Genomic DNA, 25,042 nt, shown 5'->3' with positions numbered 1-25,042 from the left:
TGTGACTGATTCTTGAGCTCTCAGACGAGCGCTGACTTGAGCGCCTTTTTTAGATGGTGAACGTAAACGAAGGAAAGCCCTCTGATTGGACGGGCAAGACTGACAATGAGGCGGGCCTAGGCCCGTCCAGGCCCGCCGTGGCCACGCCTCTGCTCACCTAGCACCTTAGAGAGAGAGAGACTAGCCAAACTGGCTTTTATCTGTGTGGATATCTGTGTGCCCTTGCTGGAAACTGATGAGGTGATTGGTGGACTTGGTTGGTAGAGGCGGGATGATGAATGGATAATGACTGACACCTGCACAGAACAGAGGGAAGAGAAGGCAGCAACAAACAAACAGTGGCCGTAACACACACATACACACACACACACACACACACACACACACACGTGTTCCAGCAGCTTCAGAGTCAAAAGTAAAGCAAAAGAGAGATATAAGAGATAAATACAAAATAAAGATAAAAACGATGTACACTATCTACACCTTTCACAGGTGTATATCATAAGTATAGTTACACAGGATACTGGCTCAGTATGAGTATAAGTACACAGGATACTGGCTCAGTATGAGTATAAGTACACAGGATACTAGCTCAGTATGAGTATAAGTACACAGGATACTAGCTCAGTATGAGTATAAGTACACAGGATACTGGCTCAGTATGAGTATAAGTACACAGGATACTGGCTCAGTATGAGTATAAGTACACAGGATACTAGCTCAGTATGACAGGGCCGTTTGGGGGCGTGTCGGTGTGGCTGTCAGTCAAAGAGTCGGCAGCAGCGATTGGCTGAGCCGCGCTGTGGTGTCAGCGAATCAGAGAAGAACTCTTTGTAAACAGACCGCCTGGAGACACGGATGATCCCCTCCTGGTCGCTGCTCCAGCTGCCAGCTGTGAGCTGTGAGCTGTGAGCTGTGAGCTGTGAGCTGCGAGCTGCGAGCTGCGAGCTGCGAGCTGCGAGCTGCGAGCTGCGAGCTGCGAGCTGAGCTGTGAGCTGTGAGCTGTGAGCTGTGAGCTGTGAGCTGCGAGCTGCGAGCTGCGAGCTGCGAGCTGCGAGCTGTGAGCTGTGAGCCCGCCGTACCACCGCTGGTCCTGGGCTCAGCCGTCCTACCGGAGGAGAGAGGACCAGGGTTCAGGTCGCTCCGCCTGGATCGAGACGTTCCACCAGTGGTTTGGACATGTTACTACTAACATGTTACTGCTAACATGTTACTACTAACATGTTACTACTAACATGTTACTGCTAACACGTTACTACTAACATGTTACTACTAACATGTTACTACTAACATGTTACTGCTAACACGTTACTACTAACATGTTACGTTACTACTAACATGTTACTACTAACATGTTACTACTAACATGTTACTGCTAACATGTTACTACTAACATGTTACGTTACTACTAACATGTTACTACTAACATGTTACTACGAACACGTTACTACTAACATGTTACTACTAACATGTTACTGCTAACATGTTACTACTAACACGTTACTACTAACATGTTACTACGAACACGTTACTACTAACACGTTACTACTAACATGTTACTACTAACATGTTACTGCTACCATGTTACTATTAACACATTACTACTAACATGTTACTACTAACACGTTACTACTAACATGTTACTACGAACACGTTACTACTAACAGGTTACGTTACTACTAACATGTAACTACGAACATTAGTACTTCTGTCTGGGTTAGAGTCCTAGAATCCGGGTTGGAGTCCCAGAGAAAGTGGTTATACCATTAGTACTAACATGTAACCACTAACATGTTAGTACTAACATGTCACTCTGTACCCCTGCTCTATATATATTGTTTCCAGCAGCACAGGAATGAGCAGACGGAGTTCAGGCTGAAGGCCGTTCTCAGCTCTGGGGGCCCCTACACACCACCCTGAGAGGGGCCTTCATAGTGATCACACACACCAGGAACACACCGCTAGTACCACACACACCTCTACCTCAGGGGCCCATTCTCCCAGGGTCCTTTGCGGCATCAGACTTGGCGACCAGGGCCGTGACACAGCCCCCACCTGAGGGGCCACTGGTCCCCGAAGACCCCCACGCCCAGCACACAGTCCCTCGTGTTACGGGGCCCTGCCTGGGGCCCTGCTGGAGGCCCTGCTGAGGGCCCTACCGTGGGCCCTGCTGGGGGCCCTACCGGGGGCCCTGCTGGGGGCCCTGCCAGGGGTCCTGCCGGGGTCCTGCTGGGGGCCCTACCGTGGGTCCTGCTGGGGGCCTCGTTTCCACCGAGCGGTGCGGCTCAGTTCTCTCAGCGGAGACTGCAAACGCGCTGTCAAAATATCAACTCGTCAAGTCAAATGCGCTCATGGCTCTTAAAGGGGATGGGAGATGGAACTCTCATTGGTTTATTGCACGTTACGCCCAGAACACGCCTACAGGTTTCAGACCAACCAATTTAGTTGCGTCGGGCGCAAAGCTCATTTATCTCAGCGTCATAATAGCAACATCGTCATAGAACCGCCCACAAAGCTACACACACGCATGCACGCACGCACACACACACACACACACACACACACAAATGACCAAACAATACACACATGACCTTGTCTACACATCTTTTTTTTACCTAACCAAGCTGCTTGCATAGGCTAATACAGACCTGGGCATTGTACGGCCCCCGGACTGAGCTCAATGGGAAGTCAGAAATCTAAATAAAGGTACATCATGCATGGACTACAACTGCATTGCTTTTATTTTCGATTTTTTTTTTGTGTGAGCGTATGCAGCTTCTTCTTCTCTGGTTGCAAGTCGCAATTAAAAATAATTAGAAGAAGAAATGCCACGTGTCGGACCCCCGTGTTGGCGAGGCGCGAACTGAGACGTGGATGAGCTGTTACCCCTCAGAAGTGTCAGCTTATGGGAACAAAAGAAAGGTCGATACAGAGTGCCGAGCTTTTAACCAAACATAGTAAGACTACAAACAAAAAGATAATAACACTTTGTATAAAGTTATGAATGCTGTTCTTTGAAAGATGGCAAAGACATGCACATTTTGTTCACAATAGCTTTTGTGGATGTTGATTAAATGACATAATTGCACTTTGTACTATTTATGATTCACTTTTTTCATGTCCTAATCATAACATTTACTCTTACCAGTAGCAGCTTATCAAAGACCTTACAATTTACTGCTTTTTATAAAGAGATAAAATTAATATTGAGCAGAATTGAGTTTAGCCTATTGGTCCGGCCCTCCACAACAGTCCCTGTTTCTCATGTGACCCCTTGGGAACATTAATTGCCCACCCCTGGGCTAATATATATGAGAGAGACTTGAGCAGGGGTATACGAGAGAGAGAGAGAGAGAGAGAGAGAGAGAGAGAGAGAGAGTCCTCCTCAACAGACAGGCCTAATGTCTGATGGCTCTATGTCTTTATTTCTTATATTTGTAAAGTGGGAGGGCTCTCACAGAAACGTTCAGGAGGGGAGGGGGGAGGAGCTGCCGGCTGTTTGCGATGTGACTGATTCTTGAGCTCTCAGACGAGCGGTGACTTGAGCGCCTTTTTTAGATGGTGAACGTAAACGAAGGAAAGCCCTCTGATTGGACGGGCAACACTGACAATGAGGCGGGCCTAGGCCCGTCCAGGCCCGCCGTGGCCACGCCTCTGCTCACCTAGCACCTTGTGAAATACTAAGTGTGACTAAGTAGAGTGAAATGAGACTAGAACGTAGACAAATCTACCTGCTGTACGAGCAGCTGGAAGTCAATTCATACCATTTTCGTCGTTTCTGAAGATAAACTAATCTGCAAGCATAATATACTTCAGAGCAGCCAATAGTAACCGTCTGGTAAGGATAAATATCAAAATAATGTCAACGGAAACTGTGCAGTTCTTACCTCCCATTCACACGTAGATAAGGGTCCGCATTTCACATTTGGTTCAGCCACTTCAGTAGCAGGCGTGAGTGAGTGAGTGAGTGAGTGAGTGAGTGAGTGAGTGAGTGAGTGAGTGAGTGAGTGTGTGTGTGTGTGTGTGTGTGATGGAGGGAGTGCTGTGAGTCTACACAGCAACCTTTGATCCAGACAAGTGGAATACAGATCTCTCTCTCTTCAACTCAATTCAATTCAAAAAAGCTTTATTGGCATGAGAAACAAACGATAACATTGCTAAAGCAGGTGAAAAATGAGGAGGTCAGAATATTGACTCTTTTTCTCTTCTGATATCATGAGAAGCTCATTCAGGGACAGCCTTGGCTCTTTGAACGTTGACCGTAGAGTAAAGGACCTCCTCTGACCGATCTGATTGGACATTGGAGCCAGCCAATCGGTGGATGTGGACGCTGGCATAGTGAAGGTCATCCTGCTGTTCTATTGGTTCACTCTGTGCTGAAGGAGCCAAGCGATTGGTCCCAGCTAAGACGTTGTCATACACAGGAACAGGAAGAGACTGACAGGGAGAGAGGGAGAGACAGAAAGGTCCATTAGAAAAGCCTTTTAAAAGGCTTCATGCCGGTTGGCCTTGACCCAGAGCTGGCTACCGTCGCTGGGGTAGGACCGTGGATCCACCACTCAACCACTAAATTGAGGGTTTTGCCTTTCACCTCCAACAGCATTTCTTCATTGGGCATCATCTCTTATGTTTGCATATTGACAGGGCTAGAGCAACAGACAAGACCACTCGCTAAAGAAAGAAGTCACGTTTCACATGTGGTTTGGGGCGTTGCCTCGGGGTATTTCCACTGTGTGTTCGTTCCATCATGGGTTAGTTAAATGACTTCCTGTGTCTCACCCCCTCCTCGGTCTCTGGCCGTCCTCCCAGCCCAGGGGCTTTTCTGGACGCCTTCTTTCTCCTGGGGAAGAGAACAGACAGATGAAGAAGCAGCAGGAGAAATCCATGTCAAAGAATGAAGGGAGAGAGAGAATATACCTCATCCAGAGGAAGACGAGGAGGGCTATGGGGGATAGTAAGGCCGCAGCGGTTCCTACAGCAACTAGTGTGTGTGGTGATGGTGAGGAACCTGCAACATCCATAGGCCAGTATTAGACTGTGTGCTCAAGTCCTTAAACCTGACCCTTTGATACATCAAAGGGGTTGGTCTATCAGATGAACGATTACCTGTCGCATAAATGAACAACAAGGTGGAATTATGACATCCGATTCCATTATGCGCTCTGCAGTAATAGTTTCCTCCATGCTGGGATGAGATATGAGCGATGGTGTAGTCCTGTCCTGATTGTCCCACTGAGTCTTCACGGTCCTTGAACCAGGTGAAGTCAGCTGCTGGGTTGGCATCACTGCTGCAGCTCAGAGTCACTGAGCTGCCCTCCTCTATCTCACCAGAGGGACTTGAATACACAGATGTGTTTTTAGGCCCATCTGGAGGTCATTGTAAAAACATGTTGAAACATAACGTGGATTAGTATTAACGATATTGGAAAGAAAAGCTTTGAGAGCTTTTGAATTGAATACATGATGAATAAATATCTTAAATATGAGAGAACTGCTCCATATGACGTTCAACTTTTAGCATTTTAAACAGTACTCTCATATCAAAAAATAGCAGAGAGTGATGTTTGCCCTTTGGGATGATTCATGTAGACGAGGTTTAGATAATTTCTCTGTATTGTGTGTTTTACTCACACTTCACATCGATGGAGATGGATTCTGATGCTGTCCCTCTCTCATTCTTAGCTTCACAGAGATATTGTCCAGTGTTTGAAGACTGGATGTGATCAAAGACGACCTGTTGACCCAGGCCCGTCACTCTGGAGGAATCATCTGTAGTAACCTTGAACCAGGAGAAGTTAGCTGCTGGGTTGGCATCACTGCTGCAGCTCAGAGTCACTGAGCTGCCCTCCTCTATCTCACCAGAGGGACTCACGCTCACTGAGGGGGTCTTTGGAGCATCTGGTGGCAGGTGTGTTGATAACAAGTGTTAGTTAAATGTATCACAAAAGTATTAGCAAACATGTCAGGCTAGTATCATTGCCCTTTTCTTTAAAGAGTCACCAAAGAGAAACATCAGACTGCAGTCACCACCTCTGGCTCAACAGTGTTATTGCAGTCACAGGTAAACTGGGCCAATCAGAAACAGATGAAGTGGGATGTAATATACACATGGTACATTGAACGGTGAGGGTCTTTTGGGGAGAGCGGAGGGGTCGGTCACTTCTGGCGGAGCAGGAGTACTTCCCAGCATGCCTCGGGGTGGCGTGCTCCAGAACCAGCTGGTTATTTGGTTCCTCCAACAGGGAAACGTTGTTCTTGTACCAGATGTAGGAGGGTGGACCAGTCAGAGGACAACTGGTGATACAGCTCAGTGTCACTCTCTGGCCCTCTGTCACCGTGGCAACAGGGGTCACGTCCACGCTCAGGCCTGAATAAGTAATATATAGTATATAATTAAACCACTGTAGAGTCCTAACTGTTGAATATTATTAGTATTATTGGCCGACTATATATAAAGTATTACCTGTGACGGTCAGAGTTGTACCATGTAAATCACCTTTCCATTCATGGTGATATGTTTTGAACTTGAAGCGGTACTCTGCTGAATCTGTGACTTTGAGGTCAGTGATTCTCAGAGTGGAGCTTTCTGTCCTTTCGTCAGGGTACTGAGCACGGCCTTTATATTCAGAGTCTGTTATGAGGTCCCTGGGCTGTTGATTATCTCTCCATATATACCAGTATGTATCTGATGTATAGATTGTTCTAACCGGGCCGTATGTGCAGGAGATGTCCACTGATGTTCCTTGCAGAACACACATGGTTCTGGTGGTGTAGGACACTTTGTAACAACTGTAGACAGAGACACCTGAGAAAGGAATAGCTCTTGAAGCACTAATATGGTGAATTTGTAGTCTTAGTGTTTACTAAGAGAATAGCAATCTGGTATAGTTCAATGAGAAAATACCAGAGTAGAAACTACAATAGTAGAAACTAAAAAGATATACTATAATAGAAGCTGTAGTTTATGGAAGTAAATCTGTCTCATCGGATTTTGAAAATAAAAAGCCATTGATTTTTTAGCTCTGAATTTTTCTGATTTTTTTTCTTCTGAATTTAACTAAATATTCAAAGTAAAAAAATGCAATAGTCTAAATTCAGATTCATAATGCTATGTATTCATTTCAACTTAGATATTTTCAACGTCCCCAAATTCTACATGTCAAATTCAGCTGCAAAATTCAAGGTACGAAATTCAGCGTTAACGTCGGGGGACCCAGGAAAGAGCAATCGATCCCAGATGCTAGATCGCGGTCAAGCAAGGAGAGCGAGCAGGAATAATAAGAGCGTCACTCGTTGGATACCTGACTCTGATGCGGGGGGAAGGCATGTGCAGAGTAGGTTTTAGCCTTGTCAACGAAACGGCTGTGATGATGGGTCTCTCTTTCTTGATACAAACGTTAATTCTAAACAGCATTTTACACAGTAGCCTATAATAGGAAATGCTCAAAGGTAAATCAACCTGACTGTAGCTTTTTATGGGGAAAGAGGCAACGATGGTGGACCGTATCACCCTATCCATTGAATGGGATTGTAAAATGCAATCAAATCAAATGTATTTATTAAGCACGATTAGGTGGGGGGGGGGGGGGGTATTTATGTTTTTGTTATAATGCACACCGGTTTTTTTAACCCTTTTACTGCAGTTTGTGAAATAAACAATGAACTAATGACTGTATGTGAAGTGTGCATGTGCGTGTTGTGGCAGCCCGGTTGACGAATATTACTCACACACACGGAATGCACCACACTCAGATTCCAGGGTGAGCCGAAGTCGGCGTTTATTCGGCTCAATGGGTACAAGGCAATGCAAATATTAGATCAACTGTGGCCTCCATGAGACTCTCCGTTATCAATTGACTCTTTGCTGGTCCTTCTTGTTCCCCCCGGTGTGCGTCCATGCTCGTCTTTTATGCCGACTCTCCCCCCCTCCGGCCAGGTGCGTTGCATCCCGGTGATTGCGCCGGGTGCCGACGCACGCTCTGCTGCCGACTGGTGGGTGAAGGCGGTATACCCCGTCGACCACTACCCCCCGGTTCCCCCGGGTGGGGAGCGGGTTGTCACAGTGTGTGTGTGTGTGTGTGATTGCAGTGACTTGGCTGGATTTGCATGCAACTTAGGCCTAAGGGTAATTGTAGTGGGTTAAGACCCCAATTTATTAGGGCACCAATTTGGGGAGATCTGAGGTCCCTTTGCCTACTGGTGTGAGTCTGGGGCGATCTGAAGCCCGCTGCCCGCTGTGGCACGAGAGTGCAGAGCCGACAGTATCGTGCATTGAGTGGCAACTGAAGCGGCTGCAGCCAGTAGCTCCAGTGGACGCACGGCGTGCCTCGGGAAGAAGCGCCTGACAGCAACCTGATTTAAATTCTCATATCTCATATCATCCTCTTATCTGTATCATGCCACTCAGTGCGCTATACTGTCGGCTCGTTATGCCACCACAGAGGCATATCAACCGTTTTGCTTCAGCCGACGGTGTCCAAAACGAATGCACCCATCCCGAGTGATCGATGATGATACAAACGTTACGTTTTAAGCTTGTGCGTGTTTCCGCACGTGAACCACTTCAGGCCTGATGCCTGTCTACACTTCAAACTCGTGCATGTTGCAAAAAATGTACAACAGCGCCCCCTGGGGTCACACTTTCCGGTGGGTCGCAGAATACGGTGTAACACCCGCTCGCTCTCCTTGCTTGACCGCGATCTAGCATCTGGGATCGATTGCTCTCGATTGCTCCCGGCATGTTGAATTTGGGGACGTTGAAAATATTTAAGTTAAAATGAATACATAGCATTTTGAATCTGAATTTAGACTACTTGAATTTAAATATTACTTGAACTTTGAATATTTAGTTCAATTCAGAAGAAAAAAAATCGGATACGTTATTTCAATGCATAAATATTCAGAGCTAAAAATTCAATGGCTTTAATTCAGTGTAAAAAAAATCCAGGTACTTTATTTCAATGCATGAATATTCAGTGCTTAAAATTCAATGGCTTTTTATTTTCAAAATCCGATGACAGATTTACTTCCATAGTAGTTCCTACTTATTCCTTTGGGATCACTTGACAACATTAACATTAATTAAAGCAGTCATTAACTTTAACTTACATTGAATAACCAGTTCACTAATGGTCTAGTAATAATTGACTAATGGTGTCCATGTTAACTAAGGTATTGATTTATACATTAGCTCATATGGCTAGACTTAACCCTAGCTCTAACCTTACCCATGAACCCTAACTCCTGTGCTAATATATATATTAATGCTTATTACTGCATTTACTGAATCAACAGTAAATTAATGTACCCATATTGTCAAGTGTTACTATTCTTTCTAATATGTATTCTTAATAAGTGTCCTCTTATATATTATGATAGAGAAACTATTCCCTCCACCACAATGTGACAGAAAATATGTTTCTCTTATGACTTTACAGAGTGTGAAGTATCTTTCTACTGGTAAGGCTGCACACACGCGTTGTCCATTCATAACACATGTAGTTATTACAAAACGCTCCATAACATCTGCCCTCATGTCAGTGCGGAGTCGACTTACACACAAAAGGGGAATGGAGGCGTTCGTATCCTTCAACAGCGCAGGAATAGCTGTCATAGTAGATAGGGTTTATATATAAACTTCCATTGAAATGCCGTCCGTTCTTGTACCAGATGTAGTTAGGGTTACCAGCTAGTTCACATGTGTAACCACTAGAACATCTCAGATTTGGTTTGATATACGAGACCTGGAGATCTGGGTCCAAGAGAAAAACTGTTATTCAAAATGATTGGATTACAGACCTTACAGAACACACACACACACACACACACACACACACACACAATGTTGGGTAGTCTTATAAGTCATCAGAGTATACCTGTCACTGATAACTTCACTCCAGTTGGACCAGTAAATCCTGTCTGGTTTGTTATGAACCTAAACTTGTACCAAGCAGAGTCAGTGTTTCTCAGGTCTTTGATTATCAGGGTACACTTTCCTTTACAGCTGGACAAGCTGCAGATGATCTCTTCACAGCTCTGTTCAACACGACCTGCATAGGCTGTATCACCTAGCAGTCCATTAGGTTGGTTTGCCTCTTCAGTAAACCACAGTCTTTCTACCGGGGCAGAGCGGTTCTGTAGTTTGTAAGGGTATTCATACACACAGCTGATGTTAACTGTTGATCCCCTTAACGCACAGACATTACTAGTTGTGTAACTCACTGCCAAGTTACGATTACCCTTTAGTGCTGTAAAACAGAAAAACACATCTCATTGAGAATGAACAAGACAGAGGTTCAACTGAGGAAAAGCAAGATCATGAGATCCATAGAGATAAGGAGGCTGCAGAGACATGCGACCACTGAACTGCGGGTTCAAGTTCACGTGCAAAAATGAGAACAAAAGGAAGTGACAGAGCCAGCAGGAAATGCCCTCAGTCAAGTCTTTATTTTAATCTCAAATATATCTGCAACACGCAAATGTAACAATACCCAGAATATCAATATCTACATAAAGATCTACAAATTGTTGATGGATGGATGAAAAACAAAGACAGGATATTTATCATGGTATTTAAGTGGAATATTTAACATTACCATTTTCTTTGTGCGTTTTGATCATCCTAACCACAGCGTTCTAGAGGTGGATTATTTAATGTCTCTATTTACAACATGCTGTGGTTTCACCCTCTGCAGAGTCCAGCTGTTTGCTTGTTACTCATTGAAAGAGTTCAACTAATTGCTCAGAATGTCAAAGTACCAACCTGATAGTGACAGAAGGAGAGATAGAAATACTCTCACTGCTGAAGACATTTTCATAGTTTCTCCTCTCCTCTCTCACGTTGAGATATTTAAACACACCTGCAGGTAGAAAATAAAATCCAAATCCTTCCTGGTGTTTTAGCTGAGAGTACCTACATGTTTTTATTCATTTATATTATGTGATAGTTCTCAGTACCAGTGCTGTAGAGATGAAGGTCAGGTTCATAAGCAATAAAAGAAGAAGTAAAGGAAATAAAGCATCCTACTGTAGAGGAAGAAGCTGGTCTGATGGTGTCTGTGGTCGGCCTGGTTGTGAAAAGACGCACAGTAATGTTGAAGTAGTTCCTTTATCTACACACAATTTATACGCAGCGGAAATATCATGGACTGCTGGGATTGGTTCAGAGTCACTTTCTGACCAATCAACAAGACATGGGGGATGGGTTGGTGGTATCACTGGGATGATCTCAAATAATGACTGTGGCAGAAATGGCCTTGGGGCAGGGGTGGACAGTAACAAAGTACATTTACTTGAGTACATTTTTCGAGTATCTGTCTCTTTCCTTGACTAAACATTTTTTTAGAAATGTATGACTCTAACCCCACTACATTTGGAATACAAATAATATACTTTTGACTCCACTACACTCTCTCTCACCTCCAGAGCATCATGGCCATATCTGAAGTCCATGTTGGAGATATTTGAAATGAACGATTCCTAAAGTTTAATATGTTTGCCCTGTTTTCCATGCCCAAACTTCCCCGTCCAACCTGAGAAAGCTGTCATTTCTACAGGCTTTGTAGCATATTCTACACGCTTTTTATTTTACAGTTTCTACAAGCAGGTCAGAGCATTCAGAAGGTTGTTTCAGAGTCCTGAGGTTCTGTAAATGCAATCAGAGATGGGAGTAAGTCACACATGTGCAAGTCTCAAGCAAGTCCCAAGTCTTCACCTTCGAGTCTCAAGCAAGTCCGAGTCATTTTTGTGAGAGTCGAGTCAAGACAAGTCAAGTCATATCTTAGGTCAAGCAAGTCAAATCATAGAAATAAAATAAGCTGGTGGACAACCTTCTTAAAGTGATGGACTTTTATTTGCAGCAAATATTTTAATATGTTGCAAAATACAGTGCATCAAAGAATGAAGTTGAACTAAGAATGAACTTGAAGTATGACTTATATGTCCAATACTTCAAAGAGGCCTCACCCTGTGTGTGTGTGTGTGTGTGTGTGTGTGTGTGTGTGTGTGTGTGTGTGTGTGTGTGTGTGTGTGTGTGTGTGTGTGTGTGTGTGTGCGTGTGTGCGTGTGTGCATTTGGGATTGAGAAAGCTGTCATTTCTACAGGCTTTGTAGCATATTCTACACGCTTTTTATTTTACAGTTTCTACAAGCAGGTCAGAGCATTCAGAAGGTTGTTTCAGAGTCCTGAGGTTCTGTAAATGCAATCAGAGATGGGAGTAAGTCACACATGTGCAAGTCTCAAGCAAGTCCCAAGTCTTCACCTTCGAGTCTCAAGCAAGTCCGAGTCATTTTTGTGAGAGTCGAGTCAAGACAAGTCAAGTCATATCTTAGGTCAAGCAAGTCAAATCATAGAAATAAAATAAGCTGGTGGACAACCTTCTTAAAGTGATGGACTTTTATTTGCAGCAAATATTTTAATATGTTGCAAAATACAGTGCATCAAAGAATGAAGTTGAACTAAGAATGAACTTGAAGTATGACTTATATGTCCAATACTTCAAAGAGGCCTCACCCTGTGTGTGTGTGTGTGTGTGTGTGTGTGTGTGTGTGTGTGTGTGTGTGTGTGTGTGTGTGTGTGTGTGTGTGTGTGTGCGTGCGTGTGTGCGTGTGTGCATTTGGGATAGTGGAGTGTGTGTGCATGTGTCAGAGAAATATAGAAAAAATGTAATTAGGCCTCAAACGTCAACATGATGAAAACCAGTGTTGGGCAAGCTACTTTGAAGATGTAGTGAGCTAAGCTATCAGTTACTCTGCCATGAATGAACCTTCACTACACAGATGCTCCCACCAGCCAAATGTAGCAAGCTAAGTTACACAAACACAGCAAAAGTAGTTCACTACATGTGAAGCTACTGTAAGTTTCGCCAACTTAACATGGCAATCAACATGATAAACTACATATTTAAATTACCAAATTCATGCAAAGTCAATTCCATTGGGTTATCAATATACATGCCAGTCACTATAATTAATTAAATCGAAGACCAATGATTACTGGTATTCCATTTCTTTATTAGAACCTTCCAACCAGTGAAGAATAATGCCTGGCATAATAGGCTTAACAAACACAACTCCAGTAGTTGGACTTTATAAAAAAAAACATCCCTGTTTCATTAACAATCCCCTGAGAGAGGATGTGCCAATGTGCTCCATAATTCCCCAATGACCACTCAAAAGTTAAAATGTTTGGGATACAGAGAGAGAGAGAGAGAGAGAGAGAGAGAGAGAGAGAGAGAGAGAGAGAGAGAGAGAGAGAGAGAGAGAGAGAGAGAGAGAGAGAGAGAGAGAGAGAGACCCTAACCCCCTATAATAATTGTATCCACGGCCGCGGGAGCGCGCATGCATTCAGTGCAGGTTGAAGTGTCCACGCTGCGGCCATGGAGGAGAAGGACTTGGGGGAAAGGAGGGAGCTGTGGCTTTGACTCTGAAGTCCAGATTGAACCGCGACATGGAGGAGAAAGGGATTGTTGCCGTATGCGGACTCCCGCCGGAGGAGTGTGTCCCCGATCCGAACACTATTGAGTGCTTGTGTTGTGGACGATATCATTTAAACAGTAAGCTCTCGGCACTTCTGACTTATAGGAGCAGTAGGACTCGTACGAACACCTTCCATCTTGGAAGCTCCAGCCGGCCGGCCACTCTACCGCTAGAGTTACGGTGCGCGTGCGTCACTTGGTAGAGATCACAGGTTGCCAGGTTCGCCCACATGCAAAAGGAAACATACAATCGACAAAAATATATATTTTTGATAATTTACATATTAACTAAGACAGCGGTGACTTGTCGAGTCATTGCATGCAAGAGACTTGAGTCAAGTCTCAAGTCCTGGATACAAGTCCAAGTCAAGTCTTTAATCACTGTTGAACAAGTCCTCAATCTGGTGACTGGAGTCTGACTGGAGTCAAGTCACTGGACTGGAGTCCCCCATCTCTGATAAATACACATCATGTATGAATAGAAGAACCTACACAAGAAGGATCATATGTACACAAATATCCAGACCTCAGCCACCATATCATGATCACAGGTCCAGATAATAAGATAAGGTTTGTTATTTTCATTATCATTATTCAATAATATTGAGATTATTATTGTTATTATTATTATTATTATTATTATTATTATTGGGTGCCTTTGTAGCTCACAGGTACAGATGCATTAAACCATATTTGTAAAATGGGCAGAGGCGGACAGAGTACACAGCTTCCTTACTTGAGTAAAGTACAGATAGTATAGATATATATTTCATACAGATAAGTACTGTACTCAAGTAAATGTACTCCGTTACTGTCCGGCTCTGGTTACGAGTGAGAGGATGAAGGTGAATGGTCTCTGGACTTGAGGCCGAGGGGCGTGTCCATGTGCTTCAATGTCACTAGAAAGAATAAAGTGTGTTCAGGGACAGATAAATGGCTTAGTTTGTCCACACACGTAAACATGTCTTGAAATAATCTACAAACTCTGCTAAGCGGAAGGACTCGGAAAGAGAGAGAGAGAGATTATTCTATCACAGACCTTAGCCCTGAATCTCTCAGAGCTTTCACAGTCAGCCCCTTAACACCACTATCAGACCACAGCAAAATCACAGCCTGCCTACATAGACCAACACCTAACCAAGAGGCATTAAAACAAACCACACACTATCAACAAATGCTATAGATGGAAGGAGAGCAGTGTCGAAACATATCAGAACACCATGAAGCAAAAACACATTCAGACACTTTACATTTAGATAACTTCCTAGACAAAAACTTTCACTGCAGCAATGAAGGGATCAACATGGCAGTAGAAAGCCTTAACAACATATTCAACATCTCAGCCTTACAATCAAACCTGAAGGTCTCACACTAAGAACAAAAACAACATTAACGATAAGTGGTTAGACACCGAATGCAAAAACACTAGGAAAACATTGAGAAACCTGTCAGATCAGAAACATAGGGACCCAGACAACCACAATACCAGTCTCCATTATCATGAGACCTTAAAACAAAACAGAAACACAATAAGGAGAAAAAGGGGCCAACACGTTAGGAACCAGATAAACCAAATTGAGGAATCCATCGACTCAAACCATTTCTGGGAAAATTGGAACACACTAAACAAACAAAAACGGGAAGAATTGAGCATTCAGAATGGAGATTTATGGATAAATCACTTCTCCAATGTCTTTGGCCCATTGTAAAGAACAAAGAACAAACACATATCCAAGATAAACTATAAACATTAGAATCAGTTATTAAAGATGATCAGAACCCACTAGACTCTTCAATCACATTAAAAGAACTACAGGACAAAATAAGTTCCCTTAAACTTAAAAAAGGCCTGTGGTGTTGATGGTATTCTAAATTAAATTATTAAATATACAGATATCAAATTCCAACTGGCAATTCTAAAACTGCTTAACACTGTTCTTAGCTCCGGGATCTTACCCAATATTTGAACCAAGGACTGATTAGCCCAATCCACAAAAGTGGAGATCAATTTGACCCTCATAACTACAGAGGGGTCTGTGTCAACAGCAACCTCGGTAAAATGATATGTATGATTATAAATAGCAGACTCCTTAACTTCCTGACTGACAATAATGCCATAAGCAAAAACCAAATCTGCTTCTTACCAAATCAAACCAAAACAAAAGCAAACTATTCTCCTGCTTTGTAGACTTAAAAAAAAAAGGCTTTGACTCAATTTGGCATGATGGTCTGTTGTTTAAATGAATAGAAAGTGGTGTTGGAGGAAAAACTTACGGCGTCATAAAGTCCATGTACACAAACAACACATGTGCCGTTAAGATAGGAACACACAGACTTCTTCCCACAGAGTGTGAGACAGGGATGCAGCTTGAGTCCGACCCTGTTCAACATCTACATGAACCAACTAGCAGGACGTTAATGCAGCGCTCAGCGCGCCGTGGGCGTGTGTTCCGATGGACCGCTGGTTGTGTGTGTTGTGGTGTGCGTTGGTTACGGCCATACAGTGACCAGGTTGGAAACAATAAATGTTGAACGAGTACTTTGGACATTCCTAAGTCACAGATGAGGTCATTACAGTACTTTTATAGCATACTAATTGATATGTATATATATTTTGTATTTAACGTTTTATACTTATTATATTAGATATTATATGCCTGACCTTTTTACCTTTTTATTTTATTTTCTAACCCTTTTTATTTTATTGTTCACCTGCTTTGGCAATGCAAATGTATCTTTCTCATGTCAATAAAGCTTTTTTGAATTGAATGGAATTGAGAGAGAGAGAGAGAGAGAGAAAGAGAGAGAGAGAGAGAGAGAGAGAGAGAGAGAGAGAGAGAGAGAAAGAAAGAGAGAGAGAGAGTCTACCTACCCTTGTAAAGATCGATATTTGTGGGTGGGTGAGCGAGTGTAATGCCTCCTTATACCACCAGGGGGGGCACTAGTCCTTCAAACAATGTTTGAAGTGAACTCTATCTCGGTCTGCTGGTTTATTGCACAAACTATATCCTACCAGGTGAGCTGTTCAGCTAACCCTGGTATAGAACCTGTTCTATACATGGTCCCTGTTAACAAAAAACAATACACAGATTTACATAATGTACCGTAGGCTCTTTTTTACGTCATTCCAATTATTACATTGGTTTTGTTTTTTTGTTCAATTTCATCGCATGATCAACGTATAAAGTACACCCACGGGCCGCTCATTAATCAGTGTATTCTGGGGTCCTGAGTGTTGTTGGAGCTGTGTGGTCCCGTGTGGTTGTTGTACTGGGAGCAGGCTGGCTGTGCCTCTCTCTGTCTATGCCCACCGTGCTGCTGACGTTTGGCTGAGGAGGATGAATCCACCGTTTGGACCAGCCACTGACTGTGTGCTGTAGGAATCCATCTCTGGCTAAAATCCGCAACACAAAACAAAAGCAGTTGTAAAAAACATGAAACACTTGTTTACAGCGCTCACGTACAACTATAGATGATACCAGGGACGTCCCGATGCGATCCACGGCGTCGGTCCGATATTGGCCCAGTACGCTGGATCGGATATCGGACATAAGATAAACACGATTTGATCCGCGCAGCGTGTCACGTGATAACAACAGTAGTCGCCAATCAGTCGCATGCGCATGAGAGCTACCTGTTGAACGGTCATGTGAGCGGTGTGGCAGTAGTTCATCCTTAAAGGAGACATGTTGTGGTGTTTTCCCAACAAGTAAACGTAGTATATGAGTTCCAGAAAACATGTTGTTGAAGCTGTTTGTTTGAGCACAGTATATCACACTAACCTTTGGTCAACTCCAGATGTCGCCGACCGTCTTCTCTGTGCCAAATATCCCGGTTACATGCCGCCAGTCCGACATGCCGTGGGGGGGGGGGGGGGGGGGGGGGGGTGGGGTGTTACCGAGGAAGGTGGGGAGGAGGGGGAGAGAGAGAGAGAGAGAGAGAGAGACTAAAACATCTTAAAGCACTTATGTAAGCATTATTTAGTAATAAAAGGAGAATGATGATGGGCTGAACACACGAGAACATTCAGTTGATCCACTGAGTTGTTTATTATCATTATGCTTCATGAACAAATACAACAGAAAAATGGTCCCTTACATGTACACAATAAACACAAGGACTGAAACAATAGAAGCTGCAGACTTTACTAATCATAAACAGGTGTGCACGTATCTTTAATAACTGAACATGTTCTGCGGCCGTTTGGTTCCCAACAGAACAAAAGGAATCAAGATTCAGTTTAAAGTCATTTACAACATGCAACATTATCCCATAGACCTCTTGGTTATTATGAATGAAATATAAAATCTGATTAGGACAAAAATGATGATATCATAGTCCATAGAACAAACATGTTTATGTCTGAAAATTACAAATATATAGTTGCATAAAAAACATGTGATTTACCATCAATATGTATTTAATATACATTTCAAATTAAAAATGAGATCTTAATAAAAGCTGCTTAGCTAACCCTATGGGAGATCCTTAAAGTCTCTTCCTTTCATGATTCATCATCATCAACTTTTAGGAAGCCCCATAAAAAGGAGGGGGAGGGGGAGACGGGGGGGGAGGAGAAGGGGGAGATGGGGGGGAGGGAGACGAGGAGGAGTGGGAGAGGGAGATGAGGGGGAGGGAGACGGGGGGAGGAGGAGGGGGAGACGGGGGGGAGAGGGAGACGGGGGGGAGGAGGGTGAGACGGGGGGGAGGAGGGGGAGAGGGAGACGGGGGGAGGAGGGGGAGATGGGGGGAGGAGGGGAAGACGGGGGGGAGGAGGGGGAGGGAGACGGGGGGGGGAGGAGGGGGAGAGGGAGAGGGGGGGGAGGAGGGGGAGACACGGGGGGGAGGGAAAGATGCGAGAGAAAGAGACCGAGGGAGAAAAAAAGAGAGAGACAGAGAGTAAAAGAGAGAGAGCGAGAGAGCGAGAACTGCCCTAGAGACACTGACGCAAAAGCAGTGTGTGTGTGTGCACACACGTTTGTGTGTGTGTGTGTGTGTGTGTGTGCACACACACACACACATTTTCCTACAGAGAGAGAGACATATATATATATATATACATATATATATATATACTATAACGAGACGCTGACGCAAACCTAAACCTAAACCGTCCCCGGCCCGGACGTAGAGAGAGAGAGAGAGAGAGAGAGAGAGAGAGAGAGAGAGAGGAGAGAGAGACTATAACTCACACAGAGACGCTGAGCCCCCCCATACCATAAACCCAGGGAGGAGGTCCTCCTGGGTGAAGGAGGTCCTGAAGGTGTGGATGTGTGTCAGTGTGTCTGAGGACCCTCCTCCACCTGGGGACACTCTGTAGAAGGACAGAGTGCCAGCAGGCCGGTCCAGATACACTCCTACTCTGGTAGAGCCAGCGGGGGGGAGAGGGATGGCTGTCTGTCCACCGTTGTACCGGGCAGAGTAATGACCATCATAACAATCAAGCCTCCAGGACTCATTGTTCCCTCCAAGCCGGCTGTCATCACCCCGTCCTCTCCTTGTGATTCCTCTGTATGTCACTGCTATACCAACACGTCCTTTCCTCTCTACCTCCCAGTAACAGCGGCCAGTCAGAGCCTCTCTACACAACACCTGGAGCCAGTAGTCAAATCTCTCTGGGTGATCCGGATACGACTGGTCCTCTCCGACCCGCGTCACCTTTCTGTTGTCCTCAGACAGAGAGAGTTCTCTGTAGGCTGTGTTTGGGTCCAGTGTGAGTTCACAGGCATCTGACGGAGAACAAGACATGATGAGCTACTGAACCCTTCTGCATCTTCATCATCATCATCACTAGTACTGCTGGAAGCATTGACATCTTAGATATGCTAGGATGCTAAATCCAAGGACGCTCAGGCATACACACACACACACACACACACACACACACACACACACACACACACACACACACACACACACACACACACACACACAAAACGCTGATTCATGCTTTATCCTCTTCAACACTTCATCCACTTAATACATCATAACTTGGTCAAAATTCAACCGTTTACCATCATTCAAACTATTAAACAAATCTACACATTTGTATCTTCAATAATATTTAATCAGTCCGGACTTCCAAGTACAGACTTCCGAGGACGCGAGTACGCACCTACAATTGGAACAGCAGCGGTCTCGATGACGTCATCACCTCAGCTCTGTTAACTGCTTTACGGCCTCATGTAGGCATATACTACTGAACAATTTAAACTAATTATATAAAACTAAACCCCAGCCTCTTTCATTTTAAAATAGTATGTCAATATTTTGAATGAATATAAATGAAAAGATATGCTTGTCGTGTGTATAAGCTATTCACACAACTTTTTATATGTAGGGTACAGATGCGCGTGCCTAACTGGCTATGTAGTTGGAGAGTAGACTATTGATATAATAATAATAACGAATGAGCGAGAAATGACACAGATTAGAATACACAGACACACACACACACACACACACACACACACACGATCGGATGGATCCGACCAAGATTTTCGTTGCCGTTGTGATGGGTTTCCTCTATCAGCGACTTATACAATAAAAACAAATTATATTAAACAAAACCCCAGCCTCTTTAATTTTAAAATAGTATGTCAAAATTTTGAATGAATAGGCCTACATTTTTGTTATATATGTCAAATGTTCCTATATATAGCCTATTATTATAGCTTACATACTAATATTTTAAAACATGGGAATGCGAAATGCATCCTGGGATATTTAACGGTCCAAGTCCACACAAGTCGCCTCCGATGCGTCCTCGGTGGAACGGCCAGTTTAAGAACGCATCGAGAACACACACGGGTTTTACGACTGTACTTGACTTGATGCGTACTTGGAATTGGAACAGTACTTGGGCTACGACTGATGACGTTTCACGAGAACGCAAAGTACACAAGTACAGACGAGAACGCAAATTGAGAAACGGCCTCTCTCTCTCCCTCATGGACTACAACAATGGACTACAATAGTGGACTACAATAGTGGACTACAATAGTGGACGTTGTCCGACTACTTTTTTAAATGTCAGCCACAGTTCGGCTTTCGGCCCCAACCTCATTGATCGACCTGGCAACGTTTTCCCACGCCAGTTTTTTGCTTTTGGTGCTGATTCCGGAGGAAAGAGAGCCAAACAAGATCTTATTTCTGGCCTCTGCCTCCGAAATCAGCACCTCCACCTCGCATTCACTAAAGTTATTTTTTCTTCCTTTCTCCATGTTCTCCTTTCTCCTAACGAGCGCACTACTGCAGGTTTATTTATACGAATTAGCATATTAAATGAGGGAGGAGACGGGTGGAGATGGAAATGGGTGGAGAGACGGGCTCGTGCATGTGCGCTCAATTTCACGTTAATTGGGATGTACAAAGAGAATCTGTGTGAAATCGTGCTTACGCAAGGATTGATACATCCAGATTTTTTTGTGAGCATCAGCTTTCCAGATTTTGGTGTCCGCAAAGTTTTAGTCAGAAATCCACGCAAGTCTTACGCAACAACACACAACTCACTGCCTCCCTGCTTCTAGCCAATCAGCTACTAGCCACCACCAATATACTACCCGACCTTCTTTCATCTGCCGTCATGTCTCGTCTCCACCTTGGATTATCACTCCTGCCACTCCAGACTCTTAGGACTCTCTCCTCTACTCCACCAACTTCTGGCCCACTCAGCTACACCGCCGCTGACCTTCACCGCCTCAACAATAACCATTGTCTCTCTGCTGCTGCTGCCCCTGCAGCCAGCACAGCCGGAATCCTCCGCCGACGCCGCTACATCCATCCAGGTTCTGGCCCCTCTCGCAACCAACACCTCCCCCATGGCTCACCCATCCCCTCACTCTGGACTAACTCTTGCCCCCCCGTCACCCCCACCTGCCGTACTGCCAACCTCACTAACCTCCGTTCCCCCTCCCCTGCCCCCCATCCATCTCCCTCGCACTGCTGAACTGTCGCTCCCTCTCCAACAAATCACCCGTTATATCTGAACTGCTACTGGACAATAACATCGATCTGCTCCTCCTCTGTGGAACATGGCAACAGCCCCTGGACTTCTACGCTCTCAATCAAGCCACTCCTTCCAATTACAGTTACATTGCCAAACCCCGCCTCTCTGGCCGAGGGGGAGGCGTTGGCGTTCTTCATAAACAATCCCTGTCCATCACTGAACTGAACCTCAACCTCCCATCTATCTCATCCTTTGAACACCTTGCCTTCTCCCTCCCCAACTCTATCACTACTGTTCTAATCTACCGTCCTCTGCAGCCACACCCATCTTTTCTCTCTGAACTGTCTGAACTCCTCACCATTGCGTCCTCTCTCTCTTCCCGCCTCCTACTTACCGGTGACTTCAACATCCACACGGACAAGCCGACCGCCCCACTGACATCTGACTTCCTCTCCCTTCTCGCCTGTTTCCACCTCACCAAACACATTGACTTCCCCACCCATACCAAAGGCCATATCCTCCACATAGTCTGCTCCGCCTCCCTACCCGTATCTAACCCCCATCCTCTCCCCTTCCCACTCTCTGATCATCTCTGCATCCTCTTCTCCGCTCCTCTACCCTCACCCCATAATCCCAAAAAGCACTCCTTTCCTACCGCAACATCAAACCAATCAACCCACTCTCACTCTCCCAGCTCATATCCTCTGCCTTCCCCCCTGACTCTGCCCCCTCTTCCCCTGACGACTATGCCATCATGCTCAACTCCATCCTTTCTGACTCCCTTGACTCCCTTTCCCCCTGGAAGACTTCCTCTGTCTCATTCACTAACTCCACCCCCTGTTACACCCCGGAACTCCGCACCATGAAACAGACTGGCCGCCAACTCGAGCGGTTATACAAGCGAACCCGCCTCACCGCTCACGCCGAAGCCTACAAACATCACATCTCCTCCTACCGTGACGCTCTCCATGCTGCTAAATCCGCCCACTTCTCCACCCTCATCAACAGCACCAACCGGAACCCCCGCATCCTGTTCTCCACCGTCAACAAACTGCTCCAGCCTCCGGACATTAATCAACCCTCCTCACCTGACCTCTGTAACTCTTTCCTCCTCGCCTTTAACCATAAAATCTCCCAAATCAACAACTCCCTGACTGCCGCTGTTAGTAACTCCGCCACCCCCACCATTCCTACACCCCCCCCTCCCTGACCACCCACCCTTCCCTTCTTTCATTGCCTTCTCCCCTGTTGACTCCTCCCACATTTTGGACATCATCACTGCGTCCAAGACAACCACCTGCTCTCTCGACCCCCTCCCAACGACTCTAACCAAGGCTTCCCTCCCTGTCTTCACCCCCCACCTCACCACCCTCTTCAATCAGTCCCTATCCCTTGGTCATGTTCCCTCTGTCTACAAACTTGCCTCCATCACCCCCATCCTCAAAAAGCCCACCCTTGATCCAGCCAACCTCTCCAACTACCGCCCCATCTCCAACCTGCCGTTCCTCTCCAAAACTCTGGAACGCATTGTCGCCGCCCAACTCCACACCCACCTCCAGTCAAACAACCTCTATGAACCCCTCCAGTCAAACAACCTCTATGAACCCCTCCAGTCAAACAACCTCTATGAACCCCTTCAGTCAAACAACCTCTATGAACCCCTCCAGTCAAACAACCTCTATGAACCCCTCCAGTCTGGCTTCCGCCTGCTTCACAGCACCGAAACTGCCCTTGTCAAAGTCATAAATGATCTCCTCACCTCTGCAGACTGCGGTGCCCTCAACATCCTGCTTTTCCTAGACCTCAGCGCAGCCTTTGATACTGTTCACCATTCCATCCTCCTCAAAAGGCTGCGCCAACAGGGTGCTGAGGGCACCGCACACGACTGGCTCACCTCCTACCTCACCGACAGGCAACAGTTCGTCTCCCTCTCTGGCCACACGTCCACCCTCTCTCCTGTACCGCAGGGGGTCCCTCAGGGCTCAGTCCTCGGCCCCCTTATTTTCATCTGCTACCTCTTCCCCCTTGGTCACATCATCCGCAAACTCAATCTCGACTTCCACTGTTACGCAGATGACACTCAGATGTACATCAGTACCAAAACCACCCAAAACCCTCCCCTCACCCACATCGAAACCTGCATCTCTACAATAAAAACATGGCTGACCCACAACTTTCTCAAACTTAACAGTGACAAAACAGAGCTCCTCTCATAGGCACCAAACCACTGAATAAAACTGGACCCATCTCACTCACCATTGACGCCTCGACCATCACTCCCTCCCCCCTGGCACGCAATCTTGGTGTTATCCTGGACCCCACCCTCTCCTTCGATCCCCATGTCAGCTCCATTGTCAAGACCTCCTACTTTCACCTCCGCCGCATCGCCAAAATCAGACACTGCCTCTCCCCCCCCTGCTGCTGAATCCCTTATCCACGCCTTCATCTCCTCCCGTCTTGACTACTGCAACTCCCTCCTCACTGGCATCACCTCTCATTCCCTCCATAGACTCCAAATGGTTCAAAACTCTGCTGCTCGCCTCCTCACTCACACCCGGTCCCGTGAGCACATCACTCCCGTTCTCCACACTCTCCACTGGCTCCCCGTCAAACAACATATCAGTTTCAAAGTACTCCTGCTGACTTTCAAAGCTCTCCACCACCTGGTCCCGCCCTACCTGTCTGACCTCCTCGTCCCCCATTGCCCCTCCCGAGCCCTCCGATCCTCCTCCACTCTCACTCTAACCGTACCACCCTCCAAACTGAACACATTCGGTGACAGAGCCTTCTCCAGGGCAGCCCCCCAACTATGGAACTCTCTTCCACAGTAGAACACATATAGTTAAAAGCCTAAACAGCCTTGTTGGTGGATAGCAGCATAGGCTCTGTTTGATTGAATAAGGGTTGCATTTCTTGCCTACTACCTCCCACCGATCCACTGCCTCTCTGTCCTCTCCATACCCTTCAATCACGTAATGATGATGATCTGACAATGCACGCACATCGTAAAAATAAACAAATAAGGAATGTATCACTACTTATTAATTGCTACTAATTATTATTACACATAGTTCATGCGTTATATAAGCACTAGTAAAAAAATAAGTGTGTTCATTGTGTGTCAAGTTGTTAACTGATGCTATAGGTTAGACTACGACATAGTAATGTTACCAATAAAAAAAATTATAAACATGACAACATAATTCACTATCTTGCTCGAGTAGTAATTACTCATACATGCTCACACTAATGGTTCACTGCAGTTTGAAGTTTGTTTGAAATAGCGTACCTTATCATCACCCGAAAGAAAACTCGATGAGGTAGTATTGGATGACAGGTTGTCATAGCTTCTTGGCACATACCGCCTACCGTAGTTGCAACCAGGTTGCAACGTCCATTTTAAAAAGTGAGCACTATTCGTTTGAATGCACTATATCATTTTACCACGAGATGGGAGTAAAAACACAGTGTCCCTTTAAGCTATGTAGCTTTATCAAACATGTTTTCAACCTCACTTTACACTGCAGTACTCACAACATTGTCTTCAGGGAAAAACATTTTACATGTTTCATTTTGTTCTGTAAAATATTTTAAGAATATTGAATGTACATTTGACAGCC

General features: G+C 45.1%; 3 protein-coding genes and 1 long non-coding RNA gene across 4 annotated transcripts in view; all 4 read right to left on the bottom strand.

Moving 5' to 3' along the window:
* The window catches only part of LOC311369520 (NLR family CARD domain-containing protein 3-like), a 245,274-nt gene that overhangs the window by 65,429 nt on the left and 154,803 nt on the right, over positions 1 to 25,042 (bottom strand). The gene's annotated exons all lie outside the window — the stretch shown is intronic.
* On the bottom strand, positions 4,110 to 5,017 carry LOC311369565. The gene is made up of 3 exons (XR_014640153.1): positions 4,918 to 5,017; positions 4,780 to 4,840; positions 4,110 to 4,437 (listed from the first exon to the last, which is right to left on the bottom strand). It is a non-coding gene; the product is annotated as an uncharacterized lncRNA (long non-coding RNA).
* Positions 5,074 to 11,451, bottom strand: LOC311369690 (B-cell receptor CD22-like; the record flags this gene model as incomplete). The annotated part of the gene is made up of 7 exons (XM_084487910.1): positions 5,074 to 5,106; positions 5,234 to 5,367; positions 5,632 to 5,898; positions 6,161 to 6,367; positions 9,876 to 10,247; positions 11,027 to 11,066; positions 11,419 to 11,451. 7 exons carry the CDS (start codon positions 11,449 to 11,451, stop codon positions 5,074 to 5,076), a joined length of 1,086 nt encoding a protein of 361 aa, XP_084344036.1.
* LOC311369536 (E3 ubiquitin/ISG15 ligase TRIM25-like) overlaps positions 18,652 to 25,042 on the bottom strand; it is a 163,160-nt gene continuing 156,769 nt past the window's right edge. The window contains exon 3 of the mRNA XM_084487764.1: positions 18,652 to 19,203. Within this exon, the coding sequence (XP_084343890.1) occupies positions 18,656 to 19,203 (548 nt within the window). The 3' untranslated portion in view covers positions 18,652 to 18,655. The remainder of the gene's footprint in view (positions 19,204 to 25,042) is intronic.

This window comes from Micromesistius poutassou (genome assembly GCF_964030765.1).
Source record: "Micromesistius poutassou genome assembly, chromosome: 24".
In the NCBI taxonomy this organism is placed as follows: domain Eukaryota; kingdom Metazoa; phylum Chordata; class Actinopteri; order Gadiformes; family Gadidae; genus Micromesistius; species Micromesistius poutassou.
Note: the sequence above shows the minus strand (reverse complement) of the source record. Positions and strands in the feature narration are given on the sequence as shown.